This window comes from Adelges cooleyi, unplaced genomic scaffold, assembly GCF_023614345.1.
Source record: "Adelges cooleyi isolate 19-005CV unplaced genomic scaffold, UGA_ACOO_1.1 ACOO_flye_CR_arks_rails_tigmint_CR_PRNA_23, whole genome shotgun sequence".
Taxonomy (NCBI): Eukaryota; Metazoa; Arthropoda; class Insecta; order Hemiptera; family Adelgidae; genus Adelges; species Adelges cooleyi.
In genome coordinates this window covers 12,191,819-12,209,284 of record NW_026095893.1, presented here as the reverse complement: position 1 = coordinate 12,209,284, position 17,466 = coordinate 12,191,819, and the positions used below count along the sequence as shown (strand labels likewise).

The following is a 17,466-nucleotide window of genomic DNA, read 5'->3' as shown; positions in this document are numbered from 1 at the left end:
TGTTTAGAAATTTTAGCTTAATGTTAAGTTTTAGTAAAAAATTGCCTATACAGTGCGCCTTAATAAATAAATAGTGTAGATAGTACAATAATAGTGCCTCTTAATACCACGACATAAAAAAAACAAGTAGGTTAGATATTGTTCTTTGTCAACTTAACTTTTTGAAATCCATCAATTTGTATATTGGACGAAAAATATATAGTGATAAACTGTAAATTTTCGTAGTATATTGAAAGTTTTGTTTTAAAATTATTGAAATGTAAACAAATAGTTTATTCCTCCAAGTAATAACGCCAGCTCTCCTGGTATTGCTAAAAATGGGAACATAAACTATGTTCAGGCTTGATAAAGCAAAATCGCGCTATAGAGTATAGTATACTTGTTTCTTACATTTTACCATTGTACTAATTATTGTCAAAATAGTTTACAGTATCATTTATTAATATGATAGCCTAATTAAAAAAAATTGTGCGAAATAACGATTTTACAGGAGACAATTTTTATACTATAAATTTCAAAAGATACATTGTAGAAGATATTTAGGATATTAACTATAAAATGTTTGTTCATTGTACCCCCTCAATTTATTTAGTACTTTAAAAAACGTGGATATGCCAAATTTAATTTGAATAAACAATGAAAAAACGTGTCGCAAAGCCTTCGAAACACCAGTCATAGTTATAATAGTAATAATATCAACATTTTGCTTGATATTACTTTAATGAAAAATCCTAAAGAAGAAATTAAAAAAAAGACTTCGGTGATAATATATCTACGATTTTACCAATACCCGAATTGGAATAAAAGTATAGGGAGGCGTTTTTACTTTTAATAAAAATATCGTACTCGGAATTGTTTTCTTCTAAAAAAATAGTTGGGGTACTCAGTTTATCCACGCTTCCCTCTCCACCAAATCGAGCACTGGATTTAAATAAAATAGGAATTTTTATAATAATAGACTTTCTGTACATTTAATAAACTGAAAAAAATACATAGTTGTAATGTTTTTAAATTTAATATAAAGACCACCCTCTGAGTACTAATATAGGCATAACATATGAAATTTATCATTTTTAATTATGTCATAATTTTACCAGCTGTTCTAAAGGTGCCAAAGAAATGTAAAAAAGGGGGAGTATCAAGTATAAAAAAATAAAAAAAAAATAATAGTAACGACCACTTTATATGTTCATGAATTATTTTCAAACCCTAAATCAAATAATAAACTCGAAATATTTACCATCTAGCCTCAACGAAACATTTAGGAAAGGTTTGTGTTTCTAAATTGCTATGAGCAGCTAACATAAAGTCTTATGTATTTGAGGTCTATCTATATAAGTCAATGACTCGCCGCGAGCGTTTTGCTCCCCCTGCCATTAGAGGTGATTGTACTCTCGCATACCTATTATAGATATTTATATTAGCCAAGTGTAAAATGTACAATTATATTATAGCGGTTGGAGTACTTGTCGGAGGCCGGTGCGTATACACAACGCTTAGCGATAATCGGCCGAATTTATATATATATAATTTTTAAATATAATTTAACGCAGCGAAAACGCAAAAAAAACAATAATAATAGTACAAGAAAGCCACAAGGCGGCGGTATTTACGGATTGATGCGGAATACATTATACGGGAGTGGGCCGCGCGGCCAGGGGGGGTCCGGCGGATTTTCACGGGCCGTCGCCTGCCAGGTGAGGATTTGATATGGGAAACTGGTTTCCGATTTTTCTTCTTGGAATTTCCGCGGCCCAATAAGATAACCGGATCGGCCGGCCGCCAAGAGATCCGCCCCGCCCGCGCCCGCCGAACGACTGTTTGGCCACGCCTGCGGCCGCCGTAACCGTCGCGCGGTAGCCGCGATTTCGCGCCAGGCACCCAGAAACAGGTTCACTGTACCCAAACTGCACGGGCGTTTTAAGGTAACCCGGCACCGGCGAGTTTTTTTTTACTTCACACGCATATTACAAAGTCCCCAGTGATTGCCAAAACACCGTCGCTGCGGCAACCCATTAAACTCTATTATAATAAATCGGTGGTAGGTACATACCGAATTATTTTAACGCTCATCTATTATTGTTATTATAATACGGACACGAGGCGAATAATATCGTTTTGGTTTTTTTGATTTTACTTTTGGTCGTAGCTATAAGTATCTAAAATACACGTAATATAATAATATGATTGGCGAGAGGATCACCCGTACCGTCGTTATACCGTTACCGCACACCGCGTACACATCATACAAATTATGTATTATAAATGTATATATACACGCATAATGTATATAGTCATCTTTGTTACTGGGTTTCTTATATTCTATATATCTAATAGGTATTTCTTTCTCTCTTGGCTCTCACACCTTCCTCAGCCCGTCTCCCGTGCACCACCCGTTAATTGAATTATATTATGCTGATTCGCCAACTGCACTATGCTAACGTTGTGGCGTTTTTTTTTCTTTATGGGTGCGTTTTTCAGGTCGCTTAAACCGTGCGAAAAGCATTACATTTTTCTTTTCTTCTACGATCCGAAATCTGTTTTCCACAGGCAAAAAAAATACGGTCGACACTCGACTTGCGGTGCAGTCGTCGAACCCGACTAAACTTATAACATAACATTGTAGTGCTGTTGCTTACTAATATATTATTAGGACAATTTAAATATTATAAGCTTAAGACATCACAAATCAGAAATCAGCCAATCTACGCCGAACACATCACCCAAAAAATATTTCTTCAGAAAATCTCAAATTATAACCAGAAAATATTTGATTACAGAAAAACATTTATTATTATATTATCACAGTATCACAGGATCAAAATACCGATAAAATAGATAAATTTAACAATACTTTATTTTTTCATCGTCATTTGGAATTATTGAACTCTGAACACATATTATACAATCAGCTAAACCACAAAAATAGCATTAAAACGTTTAAAATATTTAACTAGGTTGTATTATTAAATTTAATACCTGTTTAATATAAATCTGTCTAGAAAAAAAGTTTTGAATTGCGTTTAAATGTATTTCCTACAAATTTGAATTACTCTTTCTTGTCGTGTACTTTTCAGTACTAAGGGTTATTTTGTATCATTCACACTTTGTTCATTTTTTTTAGAGCCTACAAGTTTTTTTTAACATGCATGCTTGTGTTACAATAATATTAGGTCTCATATTGACTAATTACAATGGTACCTATAGGTTAGTTAGTAGTTATCACTATAATAATCTGTGTAATTAATGTTTTTTACAACATTTGGATGAAAAAAAATTGGGATCAATGATATAATCAGTCTTAAGTGCCAACATTGTATACCAACCGATTTCAGTTGTTAAAAAAAAGAGGTATTTATTATAAAAACGGAAATCATTTTCGTTGTTGTTGTCTGTTAGTTTTTTTCGAAATAATTATTGGAATAATAGCTTTTTGTATTATCGTTACCGGCATCTGATTATGTGATTTACATTACTATATACACGAATACTTGTTATCTGCGGTGTTGTTGTATAATAATAATAATGAATTATAATACTGGATGAGATTAATAATAATATAGAGAAAAATATATAATAAAACATAATATCCGTACTTCAAGGTTCGACGGAAAATGTATCACAACTCCCATCGACTAAAAATGAAAAACAAAATTGGCGTATTTATTACAGATCCAACCGATATTGGAATTCAAATAAATTTCATATTGTATGTATATTTCCTGTTGGTCGACGGATGTTCGAGTGTTGAAAATTAGACGGTGTTCAAATTCGTAGAATGAACCGCAGCAACGGCATTTATCGCTTAATTTGGATCGAATCGCATGTGAATCACGTACACGCTGCCAATAAATCCAATAAACGAAATTCCCATTTCCCATCCACACGTACAAATTGACATCTTCTATGTATAGCGAAGATATTGTGCTACAAGTGTGTAGCATCAGAGCACCCACACCAGTCGTATCAGAATTAGATACATAATAATACTAGTTTTCCGTTAGGTTTTGTGGAAGCCTGTGAAAAAAAATACCAGAGATGTCTGACGGACGACTGATACATTCTAGATTTTTTTTTTGGCTGGCCGATTTGATGAAAAGCTGTCATTGTTTATCTGCCGGTTCGGAGATAATTTTTTTTCATTCTTTCTTCTCTTCCTTGTTAAAAACGTTCCAAAGCGAATCCCACGGCTAAATAGGCGTACAATTGAGGGCGCTTTTGTGTATCGACCGGCCAATAATAATAATAATAATATCTCGGTGTTTTATAAAGTATTTTTTTCTTTATTATTATATTTTTTCCAAAGGATTTAAACTTGCACAAACAATCGTCCGTGATTTTCTTCTTTACCTTCGTCTTGGTGTGTTTTTTTGTGTATCCGAGATTGTATTCGCACGGTGTAACGGTACCCCGCTTGCGGACGTTTGATATTGATGGACATCACAATCTTCTAGGCAAACGTACTTAAAGGAAAATAGAACACGACGTAAGCGACTACGTCCACTCATTTTGCCAATCGTTTTCTAGTATTTGCCCAAAACAACAATTTGTATAGTTTAATTTAATCCTATCAACATAAATGTTACATGCCGTATTATAAATCGTAGGCACCTATTGACAAATTCAACTAGTATAAATTTATCGAAATTTATACATTTTTAGCTACACATATAGGTAATGTTTATAAATCTTTTGAGTTTTTTTTTTTAGCTTTTATTTAAACAAAAATATATAACTCATCAATTAGAATAATAGAATAAGACAAATATATTGTTGTGAAATAAAATTAAGACAATGAAAAGGTAATACAATGTTTGTATAAAAGCTAAATCCTAAGACTAGCGCTCAGAAGTAAGGATAGTCAAGAGTGAATAACAGGGATGGTCTGAGAGCTAAGAACGGAATCTGGAAAGGGAGTAAGGATATTGTAAAGGGCTAGAAAATTAAATAAAGTGGATCTATTAGCGGTTAGGGCTGAGGGCAGGACAGTTTAGGAGGTAGTGGGAAAAGTCGTCAACCAATTCTTCATCATAAAAGGAGCAGAAAAGAGAAGAATTAAGAGGGAACATATAAGCGCGAGCTGAGAGAAGATTATAGCCGAACCTAAGACGGCAGAACATATTAACTGTTTCCCTATGTATATTAGGTTGTCTTAGGTTATATTAGGTTGTCAAACCAGTTGCGTGAAGATATAGTAGAAAGTTAGATGGCAGAACAGGCCAATTAAACTGCAAAGCATTTTTGATAACTTTATGGAAAGAACATAGGAAGTCTTAAAAAGGTGTAGAACGAATTGAGGATTATATGAGGTAGATGTGGCAAGGAAATCGGCAATTTCGTTACCGAAAATGCCAACATGATCAGGAACCCAAGAAAGCAAACCGTTTTACGTAGAGAGTTATAGTAACAAATAAAAATAAAAGTTAAGAGTATCCACACTTCATGCAGATACATCAATACGTGGATATATCCTGATAGTTATATAATTATTTCCGATCTATAATCTCCTTGCGATATATAAATAAAAGGGATCTTTAGAATCACAGAAAAGATGCTGCAGAAGAGGAATTGGACGATATAGATTGAAGACTACAGGACTGAGAATCAGAAAGTATAACAAAGTATTTGTGAGGGGCAGAAGCAATGTACTGAAAGGCATAAAGGATGTCATAACTTTAAATTGTAAACGAAGATGAAGAAGTAATTATTTTAGGAAATGTTTAAGGAGACGAAGAAAGAAAAGCCAGCCGAGTCTGCAGAAACTGAACCGTCAGTCAAAATTAATCATTCATTAGGAAAGTTAGAAGAGATGTAGGAGGAAAAAAGGTTGTTCGCGATACGGGTCGGCAATGATTTAATGTTACTTGCAGACAAATCTAGGAAGTTAGGAATAATGGAAATGTTAGGAGTTATAATGGCAGATTAAAAAGGGCATTCATACAGAGGAAGTTTAGTGTGTCATTTGAAAACATGAAAAAAAATAAAAGAACAGATTGAAGCAAGAATTGGAAGCGATTTAGGAATATAGCGCAATGATGTATTTATAGAGGAAAATATGGCGAAAATAGAAGAGTGGGAGGAAGATAAAGATTTCAGTAGAAAGTTGACAGCTTAACACCGGCAATGGATTTCAGTGGGTAGGCGGTAACGTTCGATTCCAAAGCTAGGAAGGGAAGTGAAAGGAAGGGCACCTATAATACTACGAATGCAGGCATTTAGCGCCGCTTTTAGCTTTTTGCGGTGGGTGGAGGAAGCGGATGAAAATAAGAACGATGAAATAATCTACTTTGAAGTGAATAACAGAGTTAACAATAAGTAGAAGGCATAAAGGATGAGTTTACAATTATGTATTATAGTAGTTGCAATATATACATATACTTTAAATCGTTATACTGAAAAATAAAGTGTATAATTTTGTCTGAAATAAAAAATATTATACAATATTATAAACCTACTTGTATATTTTATTCATACGATGGAACAAGCAATTATGAATATATAATTATATATTTATATCTATACACGTACGATGGTCAACCATTACTCATTTGATAACAATAGGAATTCTAAAATTTTTCCCATTAAGCTAAACAAACTTTATTAACATTTACTTATGTATAACAAGTGCAATATGCATGCTTAGTATATGTACTAAAAAAAATAGATGATATGACTAAACAACTATCGTTGGTATAGCCGCTTGTTCATTGTATACATTTTCGTTGTGTTCATGTTTTATATAAAATACTGTATTTAACGCGGATGGTAAGATGTAAATAATATGTATTAAATGTGAAAAAAAATAGAAACTGAATTTCGATAGGCTTACTTATAGACACATAGTAATAGCTTAATCGAGTAAATACGGTGTATAAGTTAACCATATATACATATAACTAACACATGATTATTATACTATGCTATATTATATTTACACCAAACACGGTTACCGGAGGTAATATAGTACCTATATAATTTTTTATAGTATAACAGTGAACCAATTGGAAGCTAAATGTATGATAATATTATATTAAAACTTTCTATATTCTCCAAAAGACATCGCACCAATTTTGAAACATCTGTTTTTTTTAACGTATCTACATTTAAAATAAAAATATATACATCGTTACATATTTTGGCATACAAAATAACAAATGGAGTAGAGTGCGATTATTACCGTTCATTGTTGCCGTTTATTATGCTTTCCTAAGAATCTAAAGCACATTATTGTCGTATTATTTGCTGTTCCGTTCTGCCGGTATAATAATAATAATAATAATATTAAATGTATAATAATAATAATAACATAGGTACATGAGCCGTATCCTGCAGATGCCAACAGTTTCTCACAAAACACACCGCGAATAATCGGCACACCACCCACCGCCTTCATCTGTTCGTCCGCGGAAAAAGATGACTGCGGTGACGAAAAAAAAAATCCAAACTCTAATTTGTCATTGTACACCGATCGCCGTGTGACGGTATTTTTCAACCGTTGCTATTATTATCCGATCGTTTTCTTATTTTATATTTTTTTTTTATCTTCTTCTGCTTCTTCTTTCACTCCGTAGATTTTTTTCGCTGCGCTCGTTATGAGGTATTATTTCGTTTGGCAGATCATGGTGGACCGATCCGAATCAGCCAACCATAAGAGAGGCGATTTTGAAACGGAATAATCGAATACCGTAAATTGTATTTTTATTTATTAGCTTCGTTCAAAATAAATAATAATATCTCGCTCAACTACCGCATTAAAGTGGCCGGCTATAATATTGTATACCTATACACCGTATTTGCAACAGCTACGCGGCGAGACCATGGTATATACATACAGGGCTCAATGACACGGTTTTTTGTATCGCTTACTTTTTGTGCTCATAGGTCATAGTCGGGTGTTCACCGGAATTACTCCCTTAGTCTACCTAAAGAACGTTTGTAGGTACTAACCAAAAATGTCCGAAGATTCAATAGCTATTTTTAATATTATGAAATCACAAACATCTTTTCATTGACAAGTTGTTTTTTAATGTACAAAATTATAAACTCTTTTAATAAAATATTAAATCTATTTCCTTGAAGGAATGACATTGGATCATACTGTTATATTAACGGGCGTACAGATAATCCAAAAAAATAGCTGAACTTGAAAACTTATTTACATAAATGTATATATATACATACAAGGAGACTCGTCCGGATTTACATCATTAATTATCAAAATTATATTTTTAGAAACACTGTATTCTGGTCTTAAAAAACATATTATACACCTGCGGCTATTTATCTATTTCAAAAACGTGCAATAGGATCAATGAGCAAGTAATCGTTAAATAATGTAAATAAAATAATATCATATCATATTAGCCTTATAAAAACGAGTCGCTGAGTTTGTTTTTTTTAGAAATCAGCGAGTTGGACGAGATTTTATAATTTTTTTTTATAAAATTCACTATGTACCTAAGCGTCTGGATTATTTAACAACAATAATTGAAATGAGCTGTGTTTCATAATAAAAATTACCGCTTTTTTTGCATTGGGTCTTTGTAGTCAATATGTTCTCGCTAGTATTATTATATTATTTGTGTAAATAAAATGTATTAGTGCAAACCAGACATATTACATAGTAACAAAAATATCTCGGTACACGAGTTTTTGTGTAATGGTACTGTTTGCATATATAATTAATACATTAAACATTTTTATAATTTTTCAAATTATTTAGTCAGCAAGTTCGTTGATCTAATTACAAGTTGTAACACTTAAAATCATCCTGTAATATTAGGTTTTGTAAAATTGATCAACATATTTTGTATTAAATTAGGATGGTTATAACCTATGTCCTATAAGCTTGATTTCTAAATTTTTATGAGAACGTGTACCAATCATACTGATAGACGTGTAAATAACGTACATATTCTGTATACTTCATAAATTGTAATGTTATAAACACAAGTAGGTACGCTATTCTGGTTTTAGCGGTACACCGAACAATGAATCCCTTATTATAATATAGTATATGTTATTACCGTTTAATCGTTTTTATTTAACTACTATTTTAAACGATTATATCGATATTCATACATATAATATGTGACGTGTATTATATTATTATTGTGTTGACGTTATGTCTGTCCTCGTTTAAATTAAAATAGGTATTTTTACTACACTGTCTACAACTATTACTACTACTACTACCTACTACTAATACTACTACTACTTCTCTATTATTACAGCTGGCATTTGAATGAACGACGTTATCACATTTTTGCTACTTGGTTTGCGTGTTGTATATAAATCACGTTTCTTGTTAAAATAATAAAACATGTTGATAAACTACACTTGTCCGGGGGATGGTATGAAATATTCATATAAATATATATATATATATATATATATTACAAATACGAATGGAGCGGTACGGGATACGATATAATAAAGGATGGGAGTCAGGAAGCACGACCGGGGGTTTTGGTGACGAGTTTATCTTTGGCCGCGTAGACCGCACGCGCCACAGTCCGTGAATTCGTAATCACGGAGACGTTTTATTTGTTCTCTTAACTTTGATTTATACTTACACGAAAGTTCACCGGCAAAAATTCTTATCTGTTTGCGCAGTGGGCCCTCTTATGAAATTTATGACGTTTAACCATATTTCTACTCTCAAAAAACCGGAAGGGGAAAGAAAGCGCAAACATATACACCCACACACGCTGGACGTCATAGAGCGGTCGACACGGTCAGGTTATCATGATATTATAATATTGTATAATATGTTGTATTTTGTTTTATTGTTACTCGAGTCGTTATAAAAATAAATAATATTGTTACTATTATTAATATAGATGGGAATCAAATAATAAATACGACGTCTTCTTCGAGGGCGAGTGTGTGAATAAGAACAATGGATACGCGGGAGGTGATGAAATTGTCGACAAGTAAACAAAATCTAAATTGTCATCGTTGTATAAAAAAATAAACCAACAACAACGCGTAAAACTATACAAACAGTTGATTTCAATAATCGCATTAGACGTGTAAAACGTTTTTGGGGGAAAATTGGCACTTATTCGAGTGCGCGTCGACGGCGGGCATCCGGCGTGAAAAACCGCCCGACCGAAAAGTGTTAACCATTGTACTACAGTGCGGTATATTATAAAGTGTTGTCGCCGTTAAGTTGATACACGACTGCAATTATAATAGGCACGGCGTTTTTTCACGCGATAACAGGGTAAAATAATAATAATATGTCTCAAGCTATTTGTTTGTATTTACGTGAGAATCATTACGGTTTTTGCGCAACACACGCCGACCGGAAACACGAAAAATGGAATATTAAAAATATTAGATGTTTTCGTGAAGTTTATGGAAAAAAAAAATACCTTCTGAGGTCCGCTAAAAAAACGAAAAATCATCCCAATTATTATTCGACGCGACGTTTATATTATGCGTTGACAAAGTACTGTCGAGCCAGCTCGAAATTCTATATTATTATATTATTCACTCGAGTGAGCAAAAAGAACGCAATAGGCTTCTAACATTTTCCAACCCTATATATATATATGTTGTATACACAAATCTTATAATGGACAGACGCCTTGCGTTGTCCGATTGGGTTACTTCTAAATCTTGTTGAAGAACTGCGGTGGCCGCCTCGCCGTCTCCAGTGGATAAGTTCGACACGGACTTTGTTATTTTTCACCCCAAAAGGCACGTGAGGGTATTTGAAAATTTTGCATAAACTTGAACGGTGTAAGTTGATATAATGTCAAACGTAAATAAAAATATAAAATACTGTGAAGCAATAAAAAAAAACTATTGGAAATGAATACATAATATTGTATTCTTCTTCATCTCAATCGCCTCTTCATTTAAGTTTAAACTACTCGGGGTCGACCAGCCATTAAAATCTGTTCACAAAAAAATTGCTCCAAGACGTAATGTGACGGCCGCGTGAAGTGAATATTCTTAATAATCTTACACTAACATTTTTTGAGCAATGAGATTTTAGCAATTAGTTATTATTAATTTACGATAAATTACCGTACAAGAAGTATAGATTTTAAATCAGAAAGCGACTAGAGAATAATTGTTTCGATAGTATAATATAGTGATAAATAGTTTTTATACATACATGTATGATTCGTAGTCTGCAGTAGATATGCCAATATATGTATCATATTTTACTTTCGGTAACCGATCCAACAATCATTGAGCCTGTAAGTTATTTTGAAACGGACGGGTTTCGCTCTATTCGGATTTTTGACAGATTTTTACTGGTGTACCTACTACACGTTCAATCGTTTGACGTAGTTGTCAGGCGCGCAAGATTCGACGGCGACGTCCGATTTGATGTGTTGTCGAAGAAAAAAAAAAGAACCATAATAGCAAAACAATGAATCTACATAATAATAATAATAATGTTGTTGTTAGGTACTCGTATAATATAATATTATATGCACATCGAATGCTGGTGCCCGAGCATCCAGAGAAATGCATTTTCTAACAAGATGCGTGTATGAAAAAAAAGGCGGCGGAAAACGAAAGTCGGTGATTCGGCGCTGTTATGGATTTTTGACTTCCTTAAACGAATAAATATAATAAAATAAAATATTATCCGCGTAATATAGTACCTATAATAGTCAAAAGGAGAAGCCCGGAGTGTTGCAAGAGTTTACACTAGAATTTCCGTCCATTATCAGGTGTGTGCATAAAATAGCGCATAATATTACTATGTATGTTTGGCGGTTGTTAAATGGCTGACAAAACCGATTAACATCAGATTTTCTACGCGCCGATATCACGTGACGTGATAAGTCACGGTAATAGTATATACACTCATATTTTTTTAACTGTCGAATTTTCATAGTTCACCACAGTTTGCATTATATTATATTTTACACGTCACAGCTTAAAAAAAAAAACAAGTATTTTAAAGCGGCTGTAGAAACTCCTCATTAAATCCCGGTCCGACATATTGTAATCTCTTTTTATATTGGTAGGTACTTATTAATATTATTGAGGGAGCCGAACGCTGTTACGAGTACGGTGAATATATTTATATACCCATTGTTAGTATAGGTAATACTATAATTTGTTTTGATTGTTTGTTGTTTCTTTTACAATTTTCTTTTGTCCAATGATAATCGTCCGATTTAAGCGAATACCTCACATATGGCATTTCTGTCTATAGTATAGGTGTATAAGTTTTTTCATAGGCAACTTAATACAAAATTGTACATTCTTATAAACAGCTATTACGGTATTGAGCTTTTATTTTGTTCGTACATAATACAATAATTTTACCACGTTTAACTTAAAACCTGTGTACATTTAAACGATGTTTATCCTAATCAACATTTAACTTCTAACAATATTATGTTTTGTGTTGTTTCAAAGTTACCAAATGTTGACAGTAAAAAAATGGAATGTTGAACCATTTTTGCGGTTACTTATTATATCGATCATCAAAATATATTATGAAACTGTACGGACATTAATAGTGTACTATTTTAGGCGATATACAAATGCGATAATCTAAATTTTAGCTTCCCAATCGGTTAATCGGCGAACCGAATGTAAACATATTGATATGTGCCAACAAAACAAACCAGAGCAGCGCTTGACACATTTTGATTTCACAGCATTGTTCCCCTTTGTAAGAATCCTGCATACGTACAAAATTGCATTGAGAATAAACGCGTATACTGCAATAATTATAACACCACTGCACAGCCACATGATTATGGATATTTTTCGTCGGAATATAATAAATTAAGGATAACCAGCCGTAATTAATATTTTTGTCTTATAGCGGATTCGTCTTTCGAGTTGTGGTGCAAAGGTTAAAAAATATTATGTTGCAGTCAAAATAACGCAAATCATATAAACCAAATCTAGCGATCAAAGTCTGTACCTACATGTTTTTTTTTCTATAGGTTAAAACCAATGTATACAGATTAAACGAAAACGGTTATAAACACTGCAACGGAGCGGATTAAATCAGTCATACCAGTTATTTTATTTCTGTGAGGCAAATCCCGTGTACCCGTGCACATTGTATTTCCGCTTAACCTTTTAACAACCTGTCGAGCTAATCGAAAAAACAAACGCGATAAACATCATACAGAGTACCATGATTTTAATGTTGATCGCCTAGTCAACTATAAACGAGTTGTGTGTAAAGGTATTTAAATATTTGGATAACAAATTCACTATTTAATAATATTATTATTGTGCTATAACGTATTATATCTCTCAAGATTATTATACTTATCTATTTCGTTCCTTTAGCAATTCTATATAACAATATAATGATAGGATAATAGAGTAGGGCAGTGCAATGTTGTGTTTATCTCAACCGCATGTTCTTCTCCTATCTAGACTCTTAAACGATTTAAAAAATAGTCGGCGATTAATATTATTTAAATTATATTTAAAAAATACGATTCAGAAACTAACAAAAGTACAATTTGGAAAGAAACGAATTTATTACTTTGGGTTGATATAAAAATAAACATTAAGTTGAAAAAAACTTGAAATCGAATTCAACAATCCTAATGCCTACGAGTATTTTAAAAGAATCAAACTACAATAGTAGTATTTAAACTCTAATGTGCACGGTAAACAAAAACAGTACCTTTCATATCTAGTTGAAACTAATCTCACGATACCATACTAGCACATGTACTCTATCTATAATATTATAATGTTGTGTATTTTTTTTATTTCAGAGTATGTTAACGCACTACTTGAATCAAAATGGCCTGTACGCATACAACAAGATATGTTTTTTAATTATTACCGTCGGCATAATATTATCATGGTACGCAGAGTGGATCTCTGCGGTGTGTTACCACGTTTATGCGCCTGCCGAGAAAATAAAAAATAGATATCCACTCGACTAACGCATTTAAAAATCCGAAATCGTTGTCTATTTTTTACCGTTCAAAAGCTTTTATTGCCTCGCTAGCCGCAGAAAAAGAACAGCATGTTAATAATATTATAAAAAACTAGGCCACAAATCTTAGACAAAATTCGAGTAGTAAACAGTGTAGTTACACGTCGCGATGATTGGCAGTCTGCAATGTAAATCGCTTCAGCCAGTTAAATATGTTCGACCATAGAATTGGAATATTGATTTAAAGTACTCATCGGTACTCAACTAATTAAGTAATTGTTCAAAAGCGCGTTTAAATGTTGGCGAGTGCTTATTAGACTGATGCTAATCTCGTCGCCTTGCATCCTCCCCCAGGATTACGCGGCTTAACTGCGTGTACAGATCAACTCAGATGTTAGGCAAATCTGTTGCGCATTTATAACTGTACGCTGTACAAAATGCACTTACTACATTATTATATTAGGCTGTTAGCATTCGATCGTAACATTATTTTGGTTTTACCAGTTTTTATTCGTCATAGTATAACTAATAATCTACACTAATTTAATTCAATATACAATATAATTAATAATATTTTATCATTTAAAAAAAAGGCTTATATATTATTATCGGTGTGGTATTTGGAAATGTCTGATGTGTTGGCGTATCCTGTTTTCTAAAGCTGACAAAGATAATATGAATATTGGTTTTTCGATTCAACATTAAATTACAGTAGTTGGTTTCAAATAGTACAATACAATAGCTAACTATAGGTTATTGACTTCCAAGTAGGTATACGCACAAATATAAATAGTATTTTAAATTATTATTTACATTGCAATTAAATTAAATTTGGTAATGTTTTTTATAAAAACAACTTTTTAATTAGTTTTTCGAAGAATCCAAATAATTATTTATATGTTTAAAATAATCATAAATATTTGTACAACGTCAAAATACAATAGTAAAAGGTACATTAGTGTGTTTTAATATATTATAAACATAATATAGGACTTGGGTTATATTTTCATTAAAGCTAAAATTATTATTTTTATTACTTTTACGTACTTTGGACAATCTCTTAACATATTATTATTACGGATTTTTATCTAACAATAACGAATATAGTTTGTGTTAATGTGATTTTCCATGTTTTATATCAATAAATATAGGCTTAACGCGGTTCCCATTTTCCTGTTTCATATAGATTATAAAATATATTACACATATATCGCCTATTTTGTAATTGGTATTAATCAAATCGATTGAAATCCACAATTTCTCATGTACTATTTTTTTTGTTCTTTGTTACTATTAGATTAGATTAGAGAAAATCTTTTTATCTGATAGCGAACGGATGAACAAACTCGAATACGGCATCATATCATTATATGGCGTAGCGCTATAATGTTTTTTTTTTCGGACGGAAACCTATTCGGCCAAAAATCAAAATAAACGGTAAATCTAAACTTTTTCGGCCAGTTAACTATTCGGCCAAAACTCATAACAACAATTGGTTGTTAGCTCTTTTAGGTCACTTCAGTTTAAATTGAAATAATTAACCGATACCACAATTTTTGGGAACCAACATTGTAAATAATAGATATAATATTTTCTATATTCAAGTTTATTCTAAAAACTTATGTTTTTGTGTGTTGTGCAGCGCCGATCTCGACTATTCAGTCGTTTTCGGCAGTCTGCTCTGGATTAAGCTAGATTATGGAACCAAGTTATTTAATAAATTTAATTTATTCAAATATTATACTAAAAAAATTTTAGTAAAATCAAAATAATTAATAAATAATAACTTGACGATTTTATATGAAGGAGCATTGTCCAATAAAGCTTACTGTTATGTGAAGACTGAATGTTGATGGCAAAAGACGAAGCAGCGAGGTCAATACTTGTTTGTACCGATACATAAACAAAACGCTTAACTTACACAAATACATTAAACAAAAATGTCACTTAAGTATATCTTTTTTCTCTAATACTTGCGGCGACCAGAAACCAGAGAAGAAACAACAATGTCAAGTCCTACTGGATAACTAGTTTTGTACTTATATTTGCCAATTAAAATAACTAAATATGTTATTATTAATCGTAAAACTCAATAGAGTACAAGTTTTTAAAAGAAAACGATAAGTTATGACGGGGGAAAAAAATGTACTCCATTTGGGGAAATTTAAAAGTTTGTGAAATTTTCAGATGTTTATTTTCGAAAAATTCGATTTTTGGACTTCAATGTGTTTTGCATGAAAGGGTCAATATTTATACATAGAATATAATATATTTTAAAGAATATATTTTAAGAAATCATTGGTTCCGAATATTTTATTGTTGGTTTAGGGTTTTGATTGAAATGGCCGAAAAGGTGCTACCCATTTTTTCGCGGGTTATTGTCTTATTCATTTGCCAAAATTCAAATAAAAATATCGCTGGAACGTGGACAAAGCTTTGTTTCTCGACAGTTAAAAACGAAAAATATATTTTTGCACTACTATTTAATATTATTACTTGATAATAAAATAAAATATATTATATAATCGCAAGTACCCGTCGTTTGGGCTTACCTGAAAACCGTTGATGGCCGGGTAAGTGAACGTGCCTTTGGCGCTGGCCGCCACCCACGCTTCTGCGAACGTTTCCATGGCGCTTTGGAAGTCCATTTCGGTTTTTCTCGAATGTTTTGCTCTAACGACGAGATGAGTAGTAGTACTCGAAATATATATTTTTCCGGGGAGGGGAGGGTGTTGCCTATAGAAAATATTGTTTTGAAGTACAACAATATTGCGAGGTGGACCAAAATGTCATTGTCGATCGACCGCCGGACAGTGGATTTTTAATACGCGAGTCGTGACGGACAATGTGATGTACGGACTGAGAGGATGTAGCGGCGCTGTCGGTAGGGCAAAGATATTAATGTAAGCAGCAGAACACGTGGCCACGCGGTCGCGTTCCGGAGCCAACTGACTGAACATGTGCCGCCGCCGCCGGCTGAACGAGTAGGTAATATCATTATTCGCTTGGCAGCCGCCCGAGGCAGCATCGTTCACCTACACCCGGCAGCGCCCTCCACCAGCTACACCGCAGAAAAATATTTACGCCCCCGCCAACCCCCTGGACACCCCAACCAGGGTCCGCCTTCGGCGCGATTATCCTAGTTAACGTGTAAACCGCGTGCTAATTATGTAATTATTATTAAAATATAAACACCCACTCGTTTTGTGATAATATAGGTGTGTACTAATTAATGTGAACACCTAACGAAATGTGTGATCTCGCGTGCGCACGATTTCGTGAATCTAGCGAGGATGGACATTTGTGGACACTAATACTAAACATTTTCAGTATTTCGGGGCTAGACGAAACTCGGCGACTTCGAAGTTTTGACAAAATTACTTTGATAATCTGAGAAAAAAGGTAACATAAGATACGAAGGAACTGAGGTAAATAATAAGAGGAAAACATTAAATTTGCTATAGGCCCAAATATCTTGATTAAAGCGTTATACATCAACGAAAAAAGTCCGGTAGTTAAGTTAATGAGGGACCGTATGAAGTTAAACGGATAATACACATATATGAAGT

The 17,466-nt window shown here is 33.0% G+C and overlaps 2 protein-coding genes across 2 annotated transcripts in view; both read right to left on the bottom strand.

Annotated features, from left to right (window-relative positions):
* Positions 1-16,829, bottom strand: part of LOC126835665 (uncharacterized) — a 53,275-nt gene extending 36,446 nt beyond the window's left edge. The window contains exon 1 of the mRNA XM_050568399.1: positions 16,450-16,829. Within this exon, the coding sequence (XP_050424356.1) occupies positions 16,450-16,545 (96 nt within the window). The 5' untranslated portion in view covers positions 16,546-16,829. The remainder of the gene's footprint in view (positions 1-16,449) is intronic.
* Positions 1-17,466, bottom strand: part of LOC126835664 (phosphatidate phosphatase LPIN3) — a 207,466-nt gene that overhangs the window by 136,766 nt on the left and 53,234 nt on the right. The gene's annotated exons all lie outside the window — the stretch shown is intronic.